The 19,318-nt window shown below is 41.5% G+C and overlaps 1 protein-coding gene across 3 annotated transcripts in view; it reads right to left on the bottom strand.

Annotated features, from left to right (window-relative positions):
- The window catches only part of SAMD10 (sterile alpha motif domain containing 10), a 43,130-nt gene that overhangs the window by 14,102 nt on the left and 9,710 nt on the right, over positions 1-19,318 (bottom strand). For 2 of the 3 annotated variants that reach the window (XM_075176659.1, XM_075176658.1), the window contains exons 2-4: positions 10,057-10,238; positions 6,525-6,693; positions 965-1,105 (exon numbers count right to left, since the gene is read on the bottom strand). In XM_075176659.1, the coding sequence (XP_075032760.1) occupies positions 965-1,105; positions 6,525-6,693; positions 10,057-10,238 (492 nt within the window). The remainder of the gene's footprint in view (positions 1-964; positions 1,106-6,524; positions 6,694-10,056; positions 10,239-19,318) is intronic. The other variant, XM_075176660.1, reaches the window with a different exon arrangement.

Raw genomic sequence — 19,318 nt, forward strand, 5'->3', positions numbered from 1 at the left:
GTGGAGTGTAGCAGCAGTCCATTCCTTACCCATACACACAAGAAACAGCCCAGATCCTCTCTGAATGTGACTGCACGTGATGGAGTGATGCCAGGTCACGTTGTGAATGTGCCTGAGGGATCTGCTGTGCAGCCAGTATACAACAAATTCAAAGTAGCCATTGCCGAAGAACCTCGGGTAGAACCTCGTCCTAATTAATTTAGTAATAACTAGTTGGAGGGTCCTGGGTGCCCTGTATGGAGTTGGGAAGGGGGTGTGTGATAGTTCAACTCTAAATTGCAGTGTCAAAAGGCAATATTTTCCCTTTGTTCAAAGAGCAGATTTGCACCTTTAGCTTGGTTTATTCGTAGCGTTAAATGTGGCATTATATGCACCTACAAGGAGCAAATAGCAATATCCTTTAGCTTCAAAATTATATACATTTTTGGTCTGGTTGTGCAGCTGAAAAGTCGAATGTAGTACCACAAAATGAGGAATGCTATCAAACATGCATAATTTCCACCACTCCCATATTAAAAAATAAATAAACCTTGTATTGCACATTATTGCCGCTATCCTAACGAGAGATCCGATCATACCGAACAGGACTGGCACACTAAAGAATGGATGAGATTTTGGATAGCAAATCTATGTGCAGACCTGTGAAACATTTTCACTGTGCACAAATACCACTTTGTTTTGTCTCAAGGGAACTTACAGCCCCCTTGCACTGGACTGCTGGTTTGTAAAAGTCTTCTTCTCCTATCCTGTCCTAGTGCGCATCTCACTTTTATCTGTGTTCACTTGTATATTTACTCACTTCTTTTTACTTCTTACAATTATACATTATCATACTCAATAAAAACTGTTCATCAAAAAGAAAAATGTTTTTGCTGTAGATCTACGCAGTATAATTTAAAAATATAGACAACTGGTGTGAATTACATGCTTTGCCTCTCAATGCTGTACTGTGCACCCTTTGTACCTTGACTGAGCAACTGCAGATTGCGGACCTCTTCTCGCACTTGCAGCTGTAGAACCTGCTGTAAAACTTCCTGCCGCTGAGACTCGTGGGTGATACCCATACGCTGCAACTTCTCTGCATTGAGTCTAAGTAGAGCTCGACCTAAGAAGAAAAGAAACACAAGACTGTGATATTCCTCCGCTTGCTCCTTATGTATGATACAGATACACACAAACAAATAGGGGGATGTTGAACCCTACAAACAATCACCAAGCTCCTATTTTGACTATTTGTAACTCCTAATTCTCTGTTCATTGAAGATCTACAGCACATTATTGCCTCTCTGCACTATAGTTCTTAATTCTCTCTTACCTACAAATAATTGTACTATCCTCCCTATAAGGTTCATTTGCAGAGGTATGTTCTAGTTATTTGGTGGCCATATACCTTTTTCTCCCCCCTCGAAAAAGGACTTCATTTTTTCAAGAGCTCATGAGTGGAATGTAATCAGGAATCATCATATTTTTCCAATGGAACACTTTATACCATTCAAGCTCATTTGATGTAAGTACATTTATACACACAGGTTCCCAATTCTCTTCTGACTATAGCTCCACTCTATGGCTCCTGATCCTCTAATCATTGTAGCATACGATTTTCCACTCTCTATAGAATCTGTTTCTCTTCTCACTGTAGCACCTGATTCTCGTCTCACTATAAAACCTGTTTTTCTCCCCACTGCAGCTCCTGATTCACTCCTCACGTAGCTCCTGGTTTATTCCTCTCTACAGAACCTGATTCTCACCTCTCTATAGAACCTGATTCTCACCTCTCTATAGAACCTGATTCTCTCCACACTGTAGCTCCTGATACTTTCCTCACTTTAGTTCCCGATCCTCTTCATTGTAGCTCCTTATTGTCTCCTCACAGCAGCAGCTTCATATTCTCTCCTCACAGTAACTCCTGATTCTCTCTCACAGTAGCTCTTGATTCACTCCTCACTATAGTTCCTTATTGTCTCCTCTCTATAGCTCCTGATGCTCTCCTCTCTAGAGAATCTGATTTTGTCATCTCTAAAGTTCCTGACTAACTAATTTCTATGGAACCTGATTCTCTCCTCACTGTAGTTCCTGATTCTCACATTAGCTCTATATTCTCTCCTCACAGTAGCTTCTGATTCACTCCTCACTGTAGCTTCTGATTCACTCCTCACTGTAGCTTCTGAGTCTCTCCTCTCTATAGTTTTTTCCAGGACCACTAGATGTGCAGGAAATACCCTAACTACCCGCAGTCTCTCCAGCAGACATCTGAAGTATTCTGGAAGATGCTACAGAGCCTAGTTGGGACATACTACCATCTGAAAAGTAATTTGTATGCGTTTTCTTTATCATGGAGTTAATTGAGGATTTGGCAACTCCCTCCCATATATCGGAACAATCCAACTGGCCTAAGGTGTCGACAAAGTCAAGTTTCCACTTAGTTTCATGAGGAGACCTATAACTGGTAGTTGTGGGGAAAAGGGAGTTACAAAAATTTTATATAGGGCCCTTAGAGGAGGAACTGCAGAGACCGAAGTTTTCCAGTAGGCCTCTACAGATAGAGGCCTACTGGAAATATGTTTTTTGACAGATTCATATAAATGCCTTATATGTTTCCGTGTGTTCAATTGCCCAAGAGGCATTTATTGTTTTCCATTTACTAATGTCAATTTATGCTTTGTAGAGCTTTTTGCTATGTCTGCTCCCCACTATGTACTCCGCAAAGGGATCTGTGTCCCTTTGCGCTGCCCATAACATCTGAAGATCAGAGGTCTGGAAAAAGCTGCTGTGACCGGCCGTTTACACCTCATCTGTACAGATCCGTCAGTTCTTATACATGCCCTTGTTTCATCTTTATGTGGTAAGCGTACATCACTACTAATACTGGATTTCACGCAGAGGAATTAGTTTGTTATGTTTTATCTTAATAGGAACATGTTCCAGCATGTGTCTGGTAATAAAAATTAATAATTTTTTCATGGAAACGAGAAATTGATGTTTATAAGACTTCTATTTTCCTATTGGGGAGTAATTCAGAGTGAAAAACAAGTAAAGGCTAAATTTACGAGTTGAGGGGTCAAACTCATTTTCGTGAGGTAATTTTACCCCATGAACACACATTAAAAAGGCCGCTTGCGTCGGGAAGTAACGCTCTTCCACTGAGGAGGCCTGGGCTAGGTCCAAATGCATGACAAGGACCCTTTTAAGACCTTAAGTATCTTGATTTGACTAGAATGCATGAGTATCATGCACGGGTTAACTTGTCCATAATATAAATGTAAAACACAAATTTGTTTTGTATTTGTTTATATAGTATTTATTTTATAGCATTCATGAAGTTGGATGTAATTTCACCTTGAGGATGTCCAGATATCACATTAAGTACTAATAGAGCTTGTGGCTCAATATGTTGGTCTAAGTTAGCATATGTGAAGGACTAAGTTTGAATCCTGGGAGATCTAGAAAATATTTACTTGTTTTTCTTTTCTTTTTTTCAGTTTGTATTTTTATTTTTCTCTAATGTATTTATTATTCGTAGGATATCCACATAGATCCTATTTTCTCTTATACCATAATAGATATATGCTTTTAGATATGATTGTGTATGTATGAAGCTCTGTCTATTTGCTAAGCTAATTAGCATAGTGTTTTATTCACATTTAAATCAAATAACATTGTGGAAGATAATGATATAGAGGTTACACTATGTTGTTTTTGTTTCCTCGTTTTTTTCATATGTTAACAAAGAAGAATCATCTCCACATATTCTATTTAAGGACTATACTTTTGGACTCTTTTTTTATTTTTTCTGTTTTTGTATATTCGTTGCTTTTGTTTGTGTATACTTTGTATGTTTTGCATTTTTACACTAGCACAGATATTCACTATCCTTTGGTTTTTGTATATGTCTTTGGAGCATACAAGCTTGAGTATGGGGCTTTCTCCCAGATCAGATAAAATGCATAACCAATTTCTAACTGGAGTAGAGGACTATGGCTTTAACTCTGATTAGCAGTGGAAAAGGTACATAAGTCTGGGCAGTAGGTTCAGCTTGATGGAAGTAATACAGCCAATCCAGGAAATTATCATGTTGTTCCATGTGTTCAAGGTCCCTCTTTATACAAGACAACAGGTGAAAGCAATTTGCTTGATAGAGTGATTGCACTCTTTTGAGTTCTAAGATTTCCATCGTGGTCGCAGTTATTTTGAGATTTGAGAGAGTCGAAAACTGCTGTACCTCGCTGTGACAATTATGTACTATTGTTAATTTCCCTTAATATTCAGGTAGGACAATGTATATTGTATGTAACCTTGTAATGTAATCTCAACGGGTGCTTTGCTAAATTACATGAATCTGAACCTATGTAAGTGTCAATAATCTTTTGAAACAAGCCAGGCATGGGATACATAAGGATCCTGGAGGAGTTTAAAGCCCCAAAGTTGTAAACCATCTAGCCACTCAAGCAGAACAGAGGTGAGAGATTCTCTGAGGTGCCCAAACATATATCTTAGTGATATATAATTTACTTCAGAAAGCTCTGTGTCATTTTGGGAATCAATCTGACTTAATTGAAAATGTAATTCCTAAGGTGGGGGCGAAGAGCCTGTAAGAAGGGCTTACAATTTTCTGCTTTAAACAGTACATTGTGCATTTTCATGATGGGGTCTATCAAGACTGAAATGTCCCATCTTTCTCAATTGTGTTCCCTCATACACACCAAGTTTTAACTAGTAAGTAGTGACTCTGGTTTTATTTCCTATTTTATTTTCTGAAACTTATTTGTATGTCTTGTTATTAACTTTTTTGTAACTAAGCCTTGGGAACATTTTTCATGTTAAATAAATTTAATCTAATGTGTTCTCCGTGATTCTTTGTGAACTTTCAAAGCCTAGGGAGTCTCATGCAACATGTTTATGTGATTTAAGTGAGAAACATTAATAAGTGTTTTGGGGAACGTAAGGACACCATAATAAATCATAAAAGGTGTATTCATTGCTAAGTGACTAAGGTGACACCAGTCACGGTCAGCTGTTCAGATTGCTGTATCTGAGACAGCTGGGTGTACGTGACACTCGCTAAGTACATTGGGGAGGGGGATCATGAAGTTGGTTATAGAGAGGAGAATGTCTTCTGTAAAAAGGTTCTATTGTGTGGTTTCCAGAGGCCACCTTAACTACTGAGATGTCTGGGTCTGACCTAATCCTAATGGCTAGGGGCTCAATTGTCAAGGCAAAGATGGCACTAAAGGAAAGGATGAGGGAGGGCTCCTTGCATTCATTAATGTGGTGTATCAAGTATATGGTTCACCAGGTGTTGTCCAGCCGGGGACAAAGCCCACCTGATCAGCGTGTATCAGGGATGGCAAGACAGTGTGCAACCTGGAGACTAGGATTTTGGTGAAACATTTAATAGGGAGATGGGCCAGTAGTTAATGCAGAGGGCTGGGTCTTTACCTTTCTAAGGGATAACTGTAATTTTGACTTTAGTGGTAGCCGGAACAAAATTTCCACCCTCCAGAATTGAATGGAATAGCACTGTTAGTTTAGAGGCAAGGATTGACACAAATTTTGTTTAGAATATTACACAGGCAGGCCATCTGGGCCTTGGGATAAGGCCAATTTCATGGATTGCAGAGTGTCCAGGGCTCCTTCCACTGAGATTTTGGCGTTAAGCAAGGAAGCAACTCCAGAAAAGTTTGGGTAGACCAGAGGAGAGCATATAGTGGTAGATTACTGTTTCAAAATTTGGGTTGGAAGAATGGGATGAGTCTAGATTGTAGAGTTTAGAATAAAGCAAATGGAATTCTTTAGCAATTCAATCTGGATTGTGAATAGACTGACTAGAAGGATTTTTAATGAAAAATATCATTCCAGGTTTGAATTTGTCTAATTTTTGCCGCCAAAAGGGTGTCTGTTTTTTCATCAGAACCTTGTTGAGTCCATTTGAGGGATTTGGCAGAACTCCTCTTTATAAATCCTGACTCTCCTTACTGTATCTCCTAATTCTCTCCTTTTTAAATCTCCTAATTCTCTCCTTTGAATAGCGTCTAATTCTCCTCTCTCCCTCCTGTGTTTATTCTACATTCCCCACATTAACTTAACCTCTCGCTAGTTCACTTTGGTTTTGTTACTCTCCCCCTCATTTTCATCTCTGTCTCTATCCTAGAGTGGAATTCTCTCTCTGTACTTTATCCGCTCTGTACATTAAGACTTTTATTCTGTGCAGCCTCAGGATACTGATCTCACAGTGTGTGCTGGTGCATGTCTGCTGGGATTTAGAACAGTCAGATGATTTTCATTTTCACTACTCCCTGTAAATTGCTCTGGGCCTGAGACACAGAACAGTACAGAGCCTGACTCTGATACAGAGCATGTGGGGCAACAGAAATCAGCTGTGATTCTAGGTTGCTTCCTCTAACTATAAATGTAGTAACTGGAGGACAGTTGTACTTTACAGACAGATATACATGAAACATACACAGAGAAAGTTCAACAATAAAATATACCTAGAGTAATACACATAGGATGCATGGCTCAACTACCTGTTATGGCATGGTGGGAGAAGGCCTCAACATAAGTGAGATAGTTGTGTGGACAATGTTTCTTTAGCCATTTGCACACGTCTTGCTGGGTCCACAGGACTACAGGTTTAGTGAGGCAGCTGAAGGAAGGACTGGTGTGATAAATGCCATATTGATCACTGGGCCTGACCTATATCAGGGACAAAGCTGAAATTACTCACTGCAAAAAAAACAGAACCAAGCATAGGCAATTTCTGCTACAGCTGCCATCTCCAACTGCAAGTCCAAAGCATGCTAGAATTCTAGTTCCACAACACCTGGCGTGCCACATACTGCTTATCTCCAGACAACTGCCCCTTTCTAACCAATGCAGGATTATCGTCTAATGCTTTTAATGCACTTTCAGTTTATACCACTCTTCAAAAATATAAGGGGGTATACCATACTTGCCAACTTTCGGCAAGTGTATTCCTGGAGAAGGGCGTGACTAGATGGCGGGGACGGTGTGTGGCCAAACGCGTCATTTTGGCCCTGCTCCCGCGAATAAAATGCCATTTTGTCATGGGGGCGGGGCCAAAATGACGCGATTCACTGCAAATCGCGCCATTAAGGCTAGGTAGGTTCGGGATGAGGGATACTTGCCTGCTCTCACTGGAGTTCGTGAGAACGACCCAAATTTCCGGGAGAGTTGGCAAGTATGGAGTATACCTATAGCTCAATGTGGATGCATCCCATGCAAAGTAGTGCACTGTAATCACTGCACTGCTCTGTAACAAGTACCCTGATATACCACTGTCTCCATTAATCAATGCCTGCACAGGCCTGCTTCTTCATAGACCCATATCTACAAGGTGACAGCACTACATATAGATAACTCATACTTGCCAACTCTCCCGGAATGTCCGGGAGACTCCCGCATTTTGTGAGAGTCTCCCGGACTCCCGGGCGAGTGTGGCAATCTCCCGAATTCTGCCCACTTCACTAGGAAGTGCCCCACTTCCTAGTGAAGTGGGCAGAATTAGATCCCAAACGCCGCGATTCCCGGTGAATCGCGGCGTTTGGCCCCGCCCCCGCTGTCAAATGACGCAATTTGCGTCATGACGTCACAGGGGGCGGGGCCGAAATGACGCGATTTCGGCCACCCCGCCCCTTCACGCCCCCCTCCACTGGCTGGCTCCCGGAAGGGAGCTGAAGAAAGTAGGTAAGTATGAGATAACTCATAAAGAATCATCTGCACAGCACTGCATATTCATGCATCATCTCATCATAAATCATCTCATACACAGCACTGCACAAAATGATCTTCTGCACATTAAAAAAAATAATCTCCTGCACAGCACTGCACCCTTCTAAGATAAGTGCTTACTACAAGCACTGTGGTACCTTTAAATTATCATCCACTCAGCACTACACATTCATAAATCATGTTCAATACAGCAACACACACTAATAAACCATCTCCTGCTCAGTACCACACTCATAAATCATCACCTGCAGCACACACTCTCAAAATTATTTCCTGCACAGCGCTACACACTCATACATCATCTTCTGCACAACACTGCACATTTATAAATAATTCTCACACCACTGCATTTTGATAAATAATCTACACTGCACATTTACAGAATCATTTCCTGCAGAGCATTACACTCTAAAAAATTATTGAATGCACCCTACTGCACAATCATAAATAATCTCCTGCACAGCACTGCACCTTGATAAACCTGTCTACTACACTGTACTGCACCTTGATAAACAATTTCCTACATAGCAGTGCACACTCATAAATCATCTTTTGTACAGCACACCATATTCATAAATGATCTCCTGCAGAGCACTGTATACTCATAAATCACCTAATACACATCACTTCACTCTGAACTTATCGCCTGCACAGCACTGCACACTGATAAATCATCTCTTGCACAGCACTGCATATAAATAAATCCTCTCCTGTACAGCACTGCACATTCATAAATCATCTACTGTATAGCACTATACCTTGATAAATATTTTCATACACAACACTAGAGTACACTACAGTAATAGACCATTTTCTGCACGCACTGCACATTGATAATTGATGTGCTGTATAGCACTGCAATTTAATAGACCATCTCTCATACCTCGGTAGTCCCTCTCTTACCAAGACTGGACTGGACCTTCATATCCAACATTATATATATGTCCACTTTTCCTGATTGACAGCACTGCACCTTAAGTCATGCAACACGATGTCAGACCATTCATGTTTAACATCTCTGTGCAGAGTGTAATCTATGTGGGAATACAGATCACTATAATGATACTCTCATTGTCCAAGGAGGTCACACATGAGTTGTCCAGCAATACCCCCCACCCCCATTCCTGCGGAATAGTCTCCTCCTGAGTCCTGACTGCGGTGTGTGCTGCTTCCTTCTTTATTCTATAACACTACAGCCTGAGATTGGAGAGGTGTTATTGAGTTAACATAATCATTTTTATAACATTTCTAATATGTTGCTGATGCATCACTGCAGCGCTGTACAAAACAGCATTAACTTAATAGCTATTTGATATAATCAATGTCAAAAGTGTATTTTATTGCAAAACATATACTGTCATGTTGTTTACTAGGATTTAAACAGAGTTACTCATATTACTAGCATCTGTTTGTAGTGGATGCTGTATGTACTGTCTAACCTTACCTTGAATGCCAGCTCTGTTTACTCAGCAAGTGATTTACTTCTTACTCAATAAAAGCTGCCATATTTATGTAAAAGTTGGTCCCACATCTCAAGTAACTGACCTAAATTAATGTTTGTATCTATGTGCTTTGTCCTAACCTATGCCCATAAATATTCCTCAGTGGAACACATTGAAACTGTCATGTTGAAAGTGAGCTGGGCCTGTTTGAGTACAGCTGGACACCCCGATAGATCATACTAGCCTACTTTCAGTAGGCGACGTCCGAGAGAGGGGAGTGACTAATGGGTGGGAGGGTGTGGGGTGCCTCGAATCATGTCATTTTGGCCCCGCCCCCACAAATTAAATGTCTTTTTGTCGCGGGGGGCGGGGCCAAAATGATGAGATTCTCGGTGAATCTTATCATTTTAACAAAGGAATTCCGGGATGTGGGAGAAATGCCAGCTCTCACGGGAGCCCAGGAGACTGACCCAAATTTCGAGAGTCTCCCGGACATTCTGGGAAAGTTGGCAAGTATGAGATATATCAGATCATGAACATAAATGTAATATTAAAACAACATTGCTTTACACTTGTAAGAAGAGTGCTTCATTTGCGCCACGAGGTCTACAAACCTTCCCATTGAAAAAACTACTTTGCTAGTAAACATAGTGCAGATTAACATGTGTGCGACAGGTGCCCTTTAAAGAAACAAGGTACAAACATCATATTATAATATATTACAGGATTTTCTTTCATGTATGTACAGAACGAAAGACCATATAAAGTCACAAAATGGTCACAGGTGACCAAATTCAATTTGGCTCAGTTAAATAAATATATAACTGAAAACAGCATTAGGATAAATTCTGGGAAAGGTTATTACCTGTGATACTTCTGTTCCGGGCTGTTTAAGAAGTTTGATGACTCTGCCTCCGGTTGCTCTGTGACCCCGCCCATCGTGCCAGGTCAGACTGTTGCCAATCTCCCGGCGAAATCGATGATTCAGGTTCTCAGCAGACACAGTATGCTCCAAGAGGTTTCGACAAAGTCTATAGTGAGTGGCAGCTATTAAACAAGAAAACACAGTCACAATTCTATGTGTAATGTCACTATATGCAAAATTTAATTTTGGTTACTCACTAATGCCACAGCCCACCAGCTTTTATTGATGGATAAATTAGTAATTCTATATAAGATAAAATATATTATTATTTAATCAGCAGTGACATAGAATGCTGACAGGAGATAGAAACCAATTGATCCTCCTTGTCAGCCCATTATACTTATTAATTATCAAGACAGACCTGTGTTTATGCTGACCATGGTCATAGCTGTCTAATCTCCTGGAACAGACTCCCTAAATAGGGTGAGACCACCTGGATTCCTGATAGTGCAGGCAATTCTCCTGCAAGTGCACATTCCTACCAGCAAGGTGGATGTGCGATGATGACATAAATCATGTCATGGAGCCACACACACCTCAGTACTATGAGATGTGTGTGCAATCCTCAAATGACGCAATCAGCGTCATTATACACATTTTCCCACCCACTTGATGACTACAATGATGTCAACACGTCACACCCACCTCTTCTTTTAATACCTGCCCTTCACATCTCAGATCCCACTCAGACCTTGTTGTAACCCCTCATGTACTGAAATGCTACAGTATAGTGTGTGGGGTTGTCTGTTGTGGTGTAAAAGCAACCTGACTCTCTGTACGAATGCTATGAGGACAGCAGTGGTCAATAGGATGATGCAAAGTACTAGTGACATCAACTTCAGCCTTGAGAATAAGAAGAAGAATAAGGAGGGCTCACCAATGAACCCCCTTTATCAGGGACTAGTGCAAAGTCAAAAGTACATATTTCATGTAACACATGTATATAACAGAAATATATCATTATTTACAGGAAGAGTTAGATATTAGATATTCATCAGTGGGCAAAAGCCTTAATGGGAGTTTTTGCCAGCGATAAAGCTTTATTTGCTTCATCCCATACTTCATCCCATACTTACAGGAGAATTGCCTGCACTATCAGGAATCCAGGTGGTCTCACCCTATTTAGGAAGTCTGTTCCAGGAGAATAAGCAGCTATGACCATGGTAACACTGATATTGCCCGTGATAACCACTGCTCTCAATCAGTATCACTGACTTTGTGTGGGGAAGCATATTTAAAAAGAATCAAGGTGGCACTTGTACCACCACAATACCTGTTCTGTAATCTCTATCACATAATACCAGCTGAGATTTTCTCATCTGCCCCCGTGGTATTTTACTTTTTATAAATTGCAGCAGTTATCCTTGTAGTAAGTAGCCTAATGATAAATAGCCATCATGGTCAGTAAGAGCCTGGGCAGCACTACATATGAGCATACTTGCCGACTTTATCTAACTATGTCCAAGAGGCAACAGTGGTAGGGACTAAATTTTGGCCCCATACTGCAAAGCCACTTTTGTATCATTGTGCCATAAGGGATGATCCCAAAATGATAAGAGATGCTCACCCGTGAACTGGTTTTGGATCTGGATTGGCTTTGTGTTTTGGCAAAACCGCCCTCGTGGGTTTTGGTTTTGGATCTGTATTTTTTTAGAAAAATTCCTAAAATATCCTAAAATCACCTAATTTTGCTCTTTTTTTGTTACTACATTATTATTAACCTCAATAACACTAATTTCAAGTCATTTGCTGTCAATTTTGATCACCTCACAGGTCACATTATTATTTTCATACACTTTCGGACAAACACTGCAGCGACCTGACTTGATGCTAAGCGACAGAGCAATGTCTCAAACACACGCCAGTTACTAGTACATCTAGGACACATTGGCACACAGCAGTGACAGAAGAGAAAAGTGGTGCAAAATGGAATTGTCCCTGGCAGAGGTGTCACATCTTTTTGGTCAATTCTTTTAGACCAAACCAGATGTCAAAATTTGGTCCTGAGTAATCTGCATCATCCCTGGGCCTCCTGGGAAAGCTATGTTTTTTCCTAGCAGCAGTTGAATAAAAAACCGAAGGAGGAGATGCTGTCCTGTCACGTAACGCTTGAGCTGTCACCTTGCTCACCAGGAGCTCCTTGCATCTCTTCAGATCTGGGTCAGTTGGAAACAAAGAGAAGACATAGCTCTTAAACCGAGGATCAAGCACAGTCGCCAAAATGTAGTGGTCCGATTTCAAGATTTTGAAAACTCTTGGATCCTGGCGAAGCAAATAAAGTACTTGATCTACAAGTCCGACATACTTAGCATAATTGCTTTATTTCATCTCCTCCTTAAGTTTCTCAAGTTGCTTTTCCAAAAGTCTAATTAAGGGAATCACTTAACTCAAGCTAGTAGTGTCTGAACTCACTTCACAGGTGACTACTTTGAATGTTTTCAGCACCTTGCACAACACGGAAAGTATTCTCCACTGCGCTTGACTAAAATACATCCCCCCTCCTTTCCCAATGTCATGGCTTGTGGAATTCCACCTTGTTACCACCTCTTGCTTCAGTTGGTGGCAGGGCAAATTAAATTGCTGTTGCAGCTGTTGTAATCTCCTACACGCTGTTGCCAAATGCCGGAAATGTCCAGATATTTTACGGGTCACAGACAGCATCTCCCGCACGTTCCTGTCATTTTTTTAAAAAAGCTCTGCACCACCAAGTTTATTGTTGAGCAAAACAGGGAATGTGATGGAATTCACCCAGCAGTAGGGCTCTCAAAATATTGGTGGCGTAATCAGAAATGACATATCCTGTGGAGAGTTCAAGCGGGATAAGCCAAGTTGCAATGACATCCCTTAGTTTTTGTAACAGATTGTCAGCTGTATGCCTCATGGTGAAGCCGGTGATACACAGAGTAGCATGCCTTTGACAAATGTGACGTACTTGGGTATATGCTGCTGCTCTTCCTGCTGGTGAAGGCGAATCACAAACCCAGTGGGCTGTCATAGTCATATATTCTTTAGTTTGCCCAGTTCCGCTTGTCCACATATCTGTGGTTAAGTGTACAGTGGGTAGAATGGCATTTTGTAGCCCAATAATTACATTTTTATGAACCTTCTGGTAGAGGTGAGGAATAGCTTTTCTACTGAAATGGTGTCATGATGGAGTTTGGTAACGGGGACACAAGACCTCAAGAAACTGTCTAAAACCAGCTGCATTAATAGTGGATATTGGACGCAGATCTAATACTAGCATAGTCGCTATGACGTCTGTGATTCGCTTTGCAACTGCGTGACAGCTTTCATACTTGCTTCCTCTTGCAAAGGATTGTTATAAACTACTAGTAGTCTTCTTCTTGGTCTGCTTCTGGGATGAACATTCACATCCAGCAGCAGCAGCAGCAGTGGGACTAACGCTCAAGAATTCTTCTGAGGAATCCAGGATAGTGGAGGAGTCATCTAGCCTTAGCAACTTGGATGCAGGACTAACTCTGATCTCTACTGAGGATATTGATGAGGACGGTGCTGTGGGTGTAAATTGCAGCCGTCGGGATGTAGGTGAGAGAAGGGTCCTAGCTGATGATGGACTGCTTCTTGTTATTTTTTTAGCATGTTTCTGATTTTCCCAACAGCTTGCCATGAACTCGCTTCAAATGGCGTAACATGGATGAGGTTCCTAGATGGTGAAGGTCCCTACCTCTACTGAGTGTGGCTTTACATACACTACAAATGGCTAGACAACTAGTGTCAGGATTTGGGTAAAAATAATTCCACACATAAAAAGTGGATTTTTTGGCCTTAGGTCCAGGCATGACAATGGCCTTCTTCTTATCACATGCCAGAACTGCTTCCATCGATGCAGGACTTACACAAACAACATCACCTCATCAATATCCTCATTAGCGCCCTCTTCGGCTACACAAATATCCCCCTCATCCTGTTGAAATTCCAAAGTGGCATCCTCAATTGGTGTATCACCAACTACATTTGGGTTGTTTAGGCACACATCTGCAGAAATGCTGAAAGGGGCCTTTTTTATGGGTACACTATCAGACAGGTCAGGATTAGACATAGCACTCGTGGATAGACTCTCCTCAGGGATTTGTGTAATTTCTGAATCTGAACATGCATTTTCCTCTAATGCATTATTGTTTTCTTCCAGCTCGGCTTTTACACGTAAAAGTATTTGGACACCACTTTTGGAGTCCGAATGACAAGGTCTTGCTTGGTCACGACTGACCTTACAAGAAGATGCCTCAGTGACAGTTGCAAAACTCGCACTCATAGAGAAAGGCGAAGGCCTCATTCTCTCTTTGCCACTGCGTATCTAGAATGACATGTTGGCAATTTTATTTTTTTCTGCAGATAACTTTGCCTGGATTACAGTTCTTTTTTTCTTGACCAAGATAAAAGGTGTTTTTTTACATTTTTGTTTACCTGACTTAAAAACACCATGCACTTTTACATAGGCTTTACCAGATGACGTAGAGGGATTACTATCATCATGACTGGTGCCAGCAGCTGCTTGGTGCTCCTGCTCTTCTGTGTACTGCTGTGAATCCATTTTGAAAACACAGTACACTTGACTGCAAATTCAGAAGAAAAGCCTGCCAGGCCTAGTATTTGTACTTCAGCAATGACAATTAGTAATGGAGCTCTTCTCTTTGTATGTAACCTATATAACACTGTACATTATGATTTAGAAGACCAAACCTGCCCTATTAGTTCTATTTCAGCAATGACAATTAGCAATGGAGCAATGGAGCTCTCCTCTTTGTGTGTAACCTATATAACACCGTACAATTTGACTGCAAATTCAGAAGAAAAGACTGCCAGCCCTAGTATTTGTATTTCAGCAATGACAATTAGCAACGGAGCAATGGAGCTCTCCTCTTTGTGTGTTACCTATATAACACTGTACATTATGGGGCTGCAGATTTAGAAGACCAAGCCTGCCTTATTAATTCTATTTCAGCATTGACAATTAGCAATGGAGCAATGGAGATCTCTTTGTGTGTTACCTATATAACACTGTACATTATGGGACTGCAGATTTAGAAGACCAAGCCTGCCCTATTAATTCTATTTCAGCAATGACAATTAGCAATGGAGCTCTCCTGAATGTCACTGTAGACTTTAAAAAACACTACTACCCCCTCCTCATTCTATTCTACCTATGTTGCTGCCCAACTGCTCTACAGACTGTGCTACCCCTTCTCTGTCCCTCTGTGAAATGGCGCTGGATCGCTGTGGAGGACGGTACGTATAGAGTCCAAAACTTGCGAGATGCAACGACGTAACAATGACGTATTGCCTCATTTTCAATTCCGAAAAAGCGCGAAAGTACCGAGACGGGTAGGAAAATATGCATATAAGATATCACCGAACTATATGTAAGTGTCATCATCCTAAGGCCTCAGTCACATGGACATTTTCAACAACATTCAAGGTGTGCCCCGTTCACGTCACAGTGAATGTTATAGAAATTGGATGATAGACAATTTGCTCAGAATATACTTATTTCTCTGCCCCTGGTCCATCATCCATTTTCTTACAATGCCACATACACGCACTGTCAGTTTTAGTACAAGGATCAATTAATTCTATGCCAGGCTCAGCACATCTTGGAGGGACTAAAAATGGGCTTGTCTCCTCTGTGCTGTGTATTTGAGGGCTGTCCATTTGAAATGCAGGAAAGAAACTGCTCATCTGAACAAGTCCTAGCTTGTATAAACAATCATTGTCTATCACACAATCACCTGGGTTATCAGCCTCAGTAAACAATACAATAGTGTATACAGAGTGAAGGTTTCTATGGGATTGTGCAGCAACAGAGAACAAAGCTTTTGGTTTTTTTTCCCTCAATTTTTATTTCCTCAATGCTGTTTTCACAGGAATGCCTTGTGGGTAAATGAGCTAGGGTGGAGGGTGGAAGGTGTGAAAGAAGATAATCCAATTAGCATTTTTATGCAAATGATGTGTTAAAGTTAAAGTGAGCAAAAGCAATGATAAAAAGTTCTGGAGATATTAAAGTATTATCTGTAGTGAAATGTTTTTTGTTTATTCAATATCATTAAACATGTCATTAGGGCTCATTTATGAACATTGCATTTAGGTGAAAAATTTGCACTCAACCACAACAACCAATTAAATAAATATAAGCTTTTATCATTTAGTTCAAATGAAAGCAAATGTCTGAATGGCTGTTATGAATTTAATGTAAATTTTGTACCTATTTCTTTTCGCCATAAGATACCAGTGGGCTACAAGAAGTCCAAAAAGTAGAATCAGGTCCCGTCCGACAAGGCCTGATGACGTGATGTATCTTCAAGGCCTCGGCCCATCTTTACAAGAAGGAGAGGCAGGATTGGGCATGTGGTCTACTCTCCCGAGGGCCTGGGAGAACTCCCCCATATTTGGGAGCCTCCCGGATGCTCCTGGAAAGTAGGCAAGTATGCTAAAAGTAACTTGCTGCTGGAAATGGAAAGGTGATGGCAGGCGAGGTCACCAGGGTGACAATAGATCACGTGAGGCAGGGGCCTCGCAGTAGATCAGGGGCGTATCTAGAAAAGTATCCTACCCAGGGCGATTTAGGGGGGGCGATTTAGGCCCCGCCCCCTTCTTGACTTCAAGGCTGCCGGCGGCTGCACAATATGTGCAGGTCCGCTCGGCAGTGACAATGTGCTGCCCGGCTGCTCTGATTGTGTTTTAAACACAATCAGAGCAGCCGGGCAGCACACTGTCACTGCCGAGCGGACCTGCACATATTGTGCAGCCGCCGGCAGCAAGCCCCTGCTAGGGGGGGCGATCGCCCCGATCGCCCCCCCTGGATCCGCCACTGCAATAGATAGATGCATTGATACAGAAAGCTGCGTCTTCAAGAAAGGGGGCCTGGTCAACGGTGCATACCGCTGCTGATAGTTTGAATAATGTGGGAGCTTAAAAGATTCAGGCTTCCCACGTTTTGGAGATGTGGGCATTTTGGAAGCCAGGACACGAACCAGGAGGTAAGAAGGTGGTCCTGAGTGTGTGGCTGATGCCACCAGTTAATGAACCCAAAAAGGGCAGTCAAGGCCCCCTAAATTAAAGAGTCAACGCCAACTTTAAGCCCCATAGGGGGATTCCCACCATCAGGAGTACCTTGAGAAAAGACACTAGAAGGCGTGCGTGCATAGCGGCTGCCAAAGAGGACACGGTTAATGTCATTTTTTTTCTGTGCGTTCTTTTGAACTTTATACTCTACATATGTATCGGACATATTCTGCAAAGTCTTGTCTGTCAGAGCAGAGCACACCTAGGCCCGTATTCAACAAGTGAAGTTTCTTCAGATCAGCTCCTTGTTAAATACGGACGTGAGTATGCCTGATTTACGTGCATTTAAAGAAAAAACTAAATTTATTTGACCCTTTGCAGTATAGTGCAGTGGGAAGTGGGAAGAGTCAGCAGCTGTGTGGCTGAAAGACAGAGAGGCCCTGGATATGTAGGATGATTGTCAGTGCTGCAGAAGTGGAAGAGTCCACTTGAAAAGTGCTGCCATACCATGAGGGCGGGGGCGCTGCGTATAGACAGCCTGGCTAGATGGAGTGGATAAGCTCCTGGTTTAAGGGACGGCTGCTAGCTGTAACATAGGAGGATGTGTAGAACTACTGCTCCAGTAGAACTACTGGTATGTACTCTGCCATGTATATTGCTGTCAGAAGAACTGTGCAGGAGAATAAAGAGCATGTAACATCCGCTAAAGGAATGTGCTGGAGGCATTTGGAGAAGCCGTGAGTGTAACCGATATGATTATGTTTTGGAGGAGTTCGTCGTTTATCAGACTTTATACTATTGCAACCATTAATCTTATCATGCAGGAGGAGAAATGTAAATAAAGTTGTATTTTATGTATCATGAGATAGTCAACAATTCCTTCCATTACTTTGCACTGCACCACCACTAACGTCCCCTCCACACAACCTGTGTTAAGCACCGATGTATTCAGGGGGCCATCTGCTTGCTAAAGCCACACCCACACCATAGCTGGAGCAAATCAGGAGAGGTACAGCGAAGAGCCACACTACATCCTGGCACCCCAAGTAAGTGTTACTGAAGCACCAGAAGGGTTTCCCAGAAACATTGGAAATTGAGATATAGAGAATCTTCTGTCTCTGTACATTTCCATTTAATATCAAAAGTGAATTACTCCTGTTAACTATCACCCGTAGGCTGGAATGAAGCGTCAATGCCCACACGTGCCAAATTATTGTAAATTGTACACTGTTTGAACAAAGCATTTCTCAGGCATGAGAATGGCTGTTAAATTCAGGGAGGTGTTCTTCCTGTTTGTAAAACAAGCAATGTTTCAGTATACTGTCACTTTAACTGTTCCTTTTTGGTGTTTAGGCCTCACTGAAACAACAAAGAGTTAAGTAGATTTTTCAAACTACTCCTAGGTAAAATGCATATCAGCTGCTCCTATTCAGAAGAATATACTTCCAGGAAGTGTCATTAGTATGGCAGCCTTCTGAATAAATTGGATTTTTAGAGTATAGCACAGGTTTTGGAAGAGCCAGAATTTTCACCTACAGGAAGACTTTCACCTTCGTTAGTGTTACTCAATGCAGGATACAATTCTCTGGTCAGCATAACAAGCCCTATAGAGATAGACTCTCTGAAACAATAAGAAGTAGACCTGCCAGCTTACAAAATGATTCCCACGGCACGAACACCATCAATAAATAAGAGCTGAAAAAGAATGTGTTACATTAGTGCAATAAGGGAAAATTAATTCCAAAAATTTAAATGACTTCTCCATTGCAGCAAAGTATGGATCATAGCCCGAATGTAGAAAATCACCTATCGTCTGCATGATAAAAATAATACTTTCCAGCCTGGGCCATATGGCTCATTCAACAAACCTAATCCTTACAAATTACCTCAACATTATAATCGACTGCCACTCAACTGGAGGCCCACCATAGCTTAAGTATGCTTCCACCAACTACTCAGAACTCCACAACTTAGAGTTCTAATTAATTATACCCTACTGCCCATTATCCAATATGACTCTTACACATCTCAGGTTACAACGTTGGTGACCACGCCGCTCTCTCCTCATCCCTATCCTTTTTCCAGAACGCCCTTTCCTACCTATGTCATTGGTGTAGCCCCTAGCTGTACAACAAAATGTAGCCATGTTATATTCATATTTTGTTACAACAGTTTTTTGTAT

This window comes from Mixophyes fleayi, chromosome 6 (assembly GCF_038048845.1).
Source record: "Mixophyes fleayi isolate aMixFle1 chromosome 6, aMixFle1.hap1, whole genome shotgun sequence".
Taxonomy (NCBI): domain Eukaryota; kingdom Metazoa; phylum Chordata; class Amphibia; order Anura; family Limnodynastidae; genus Mixophyes; species Mixophyes fleayi.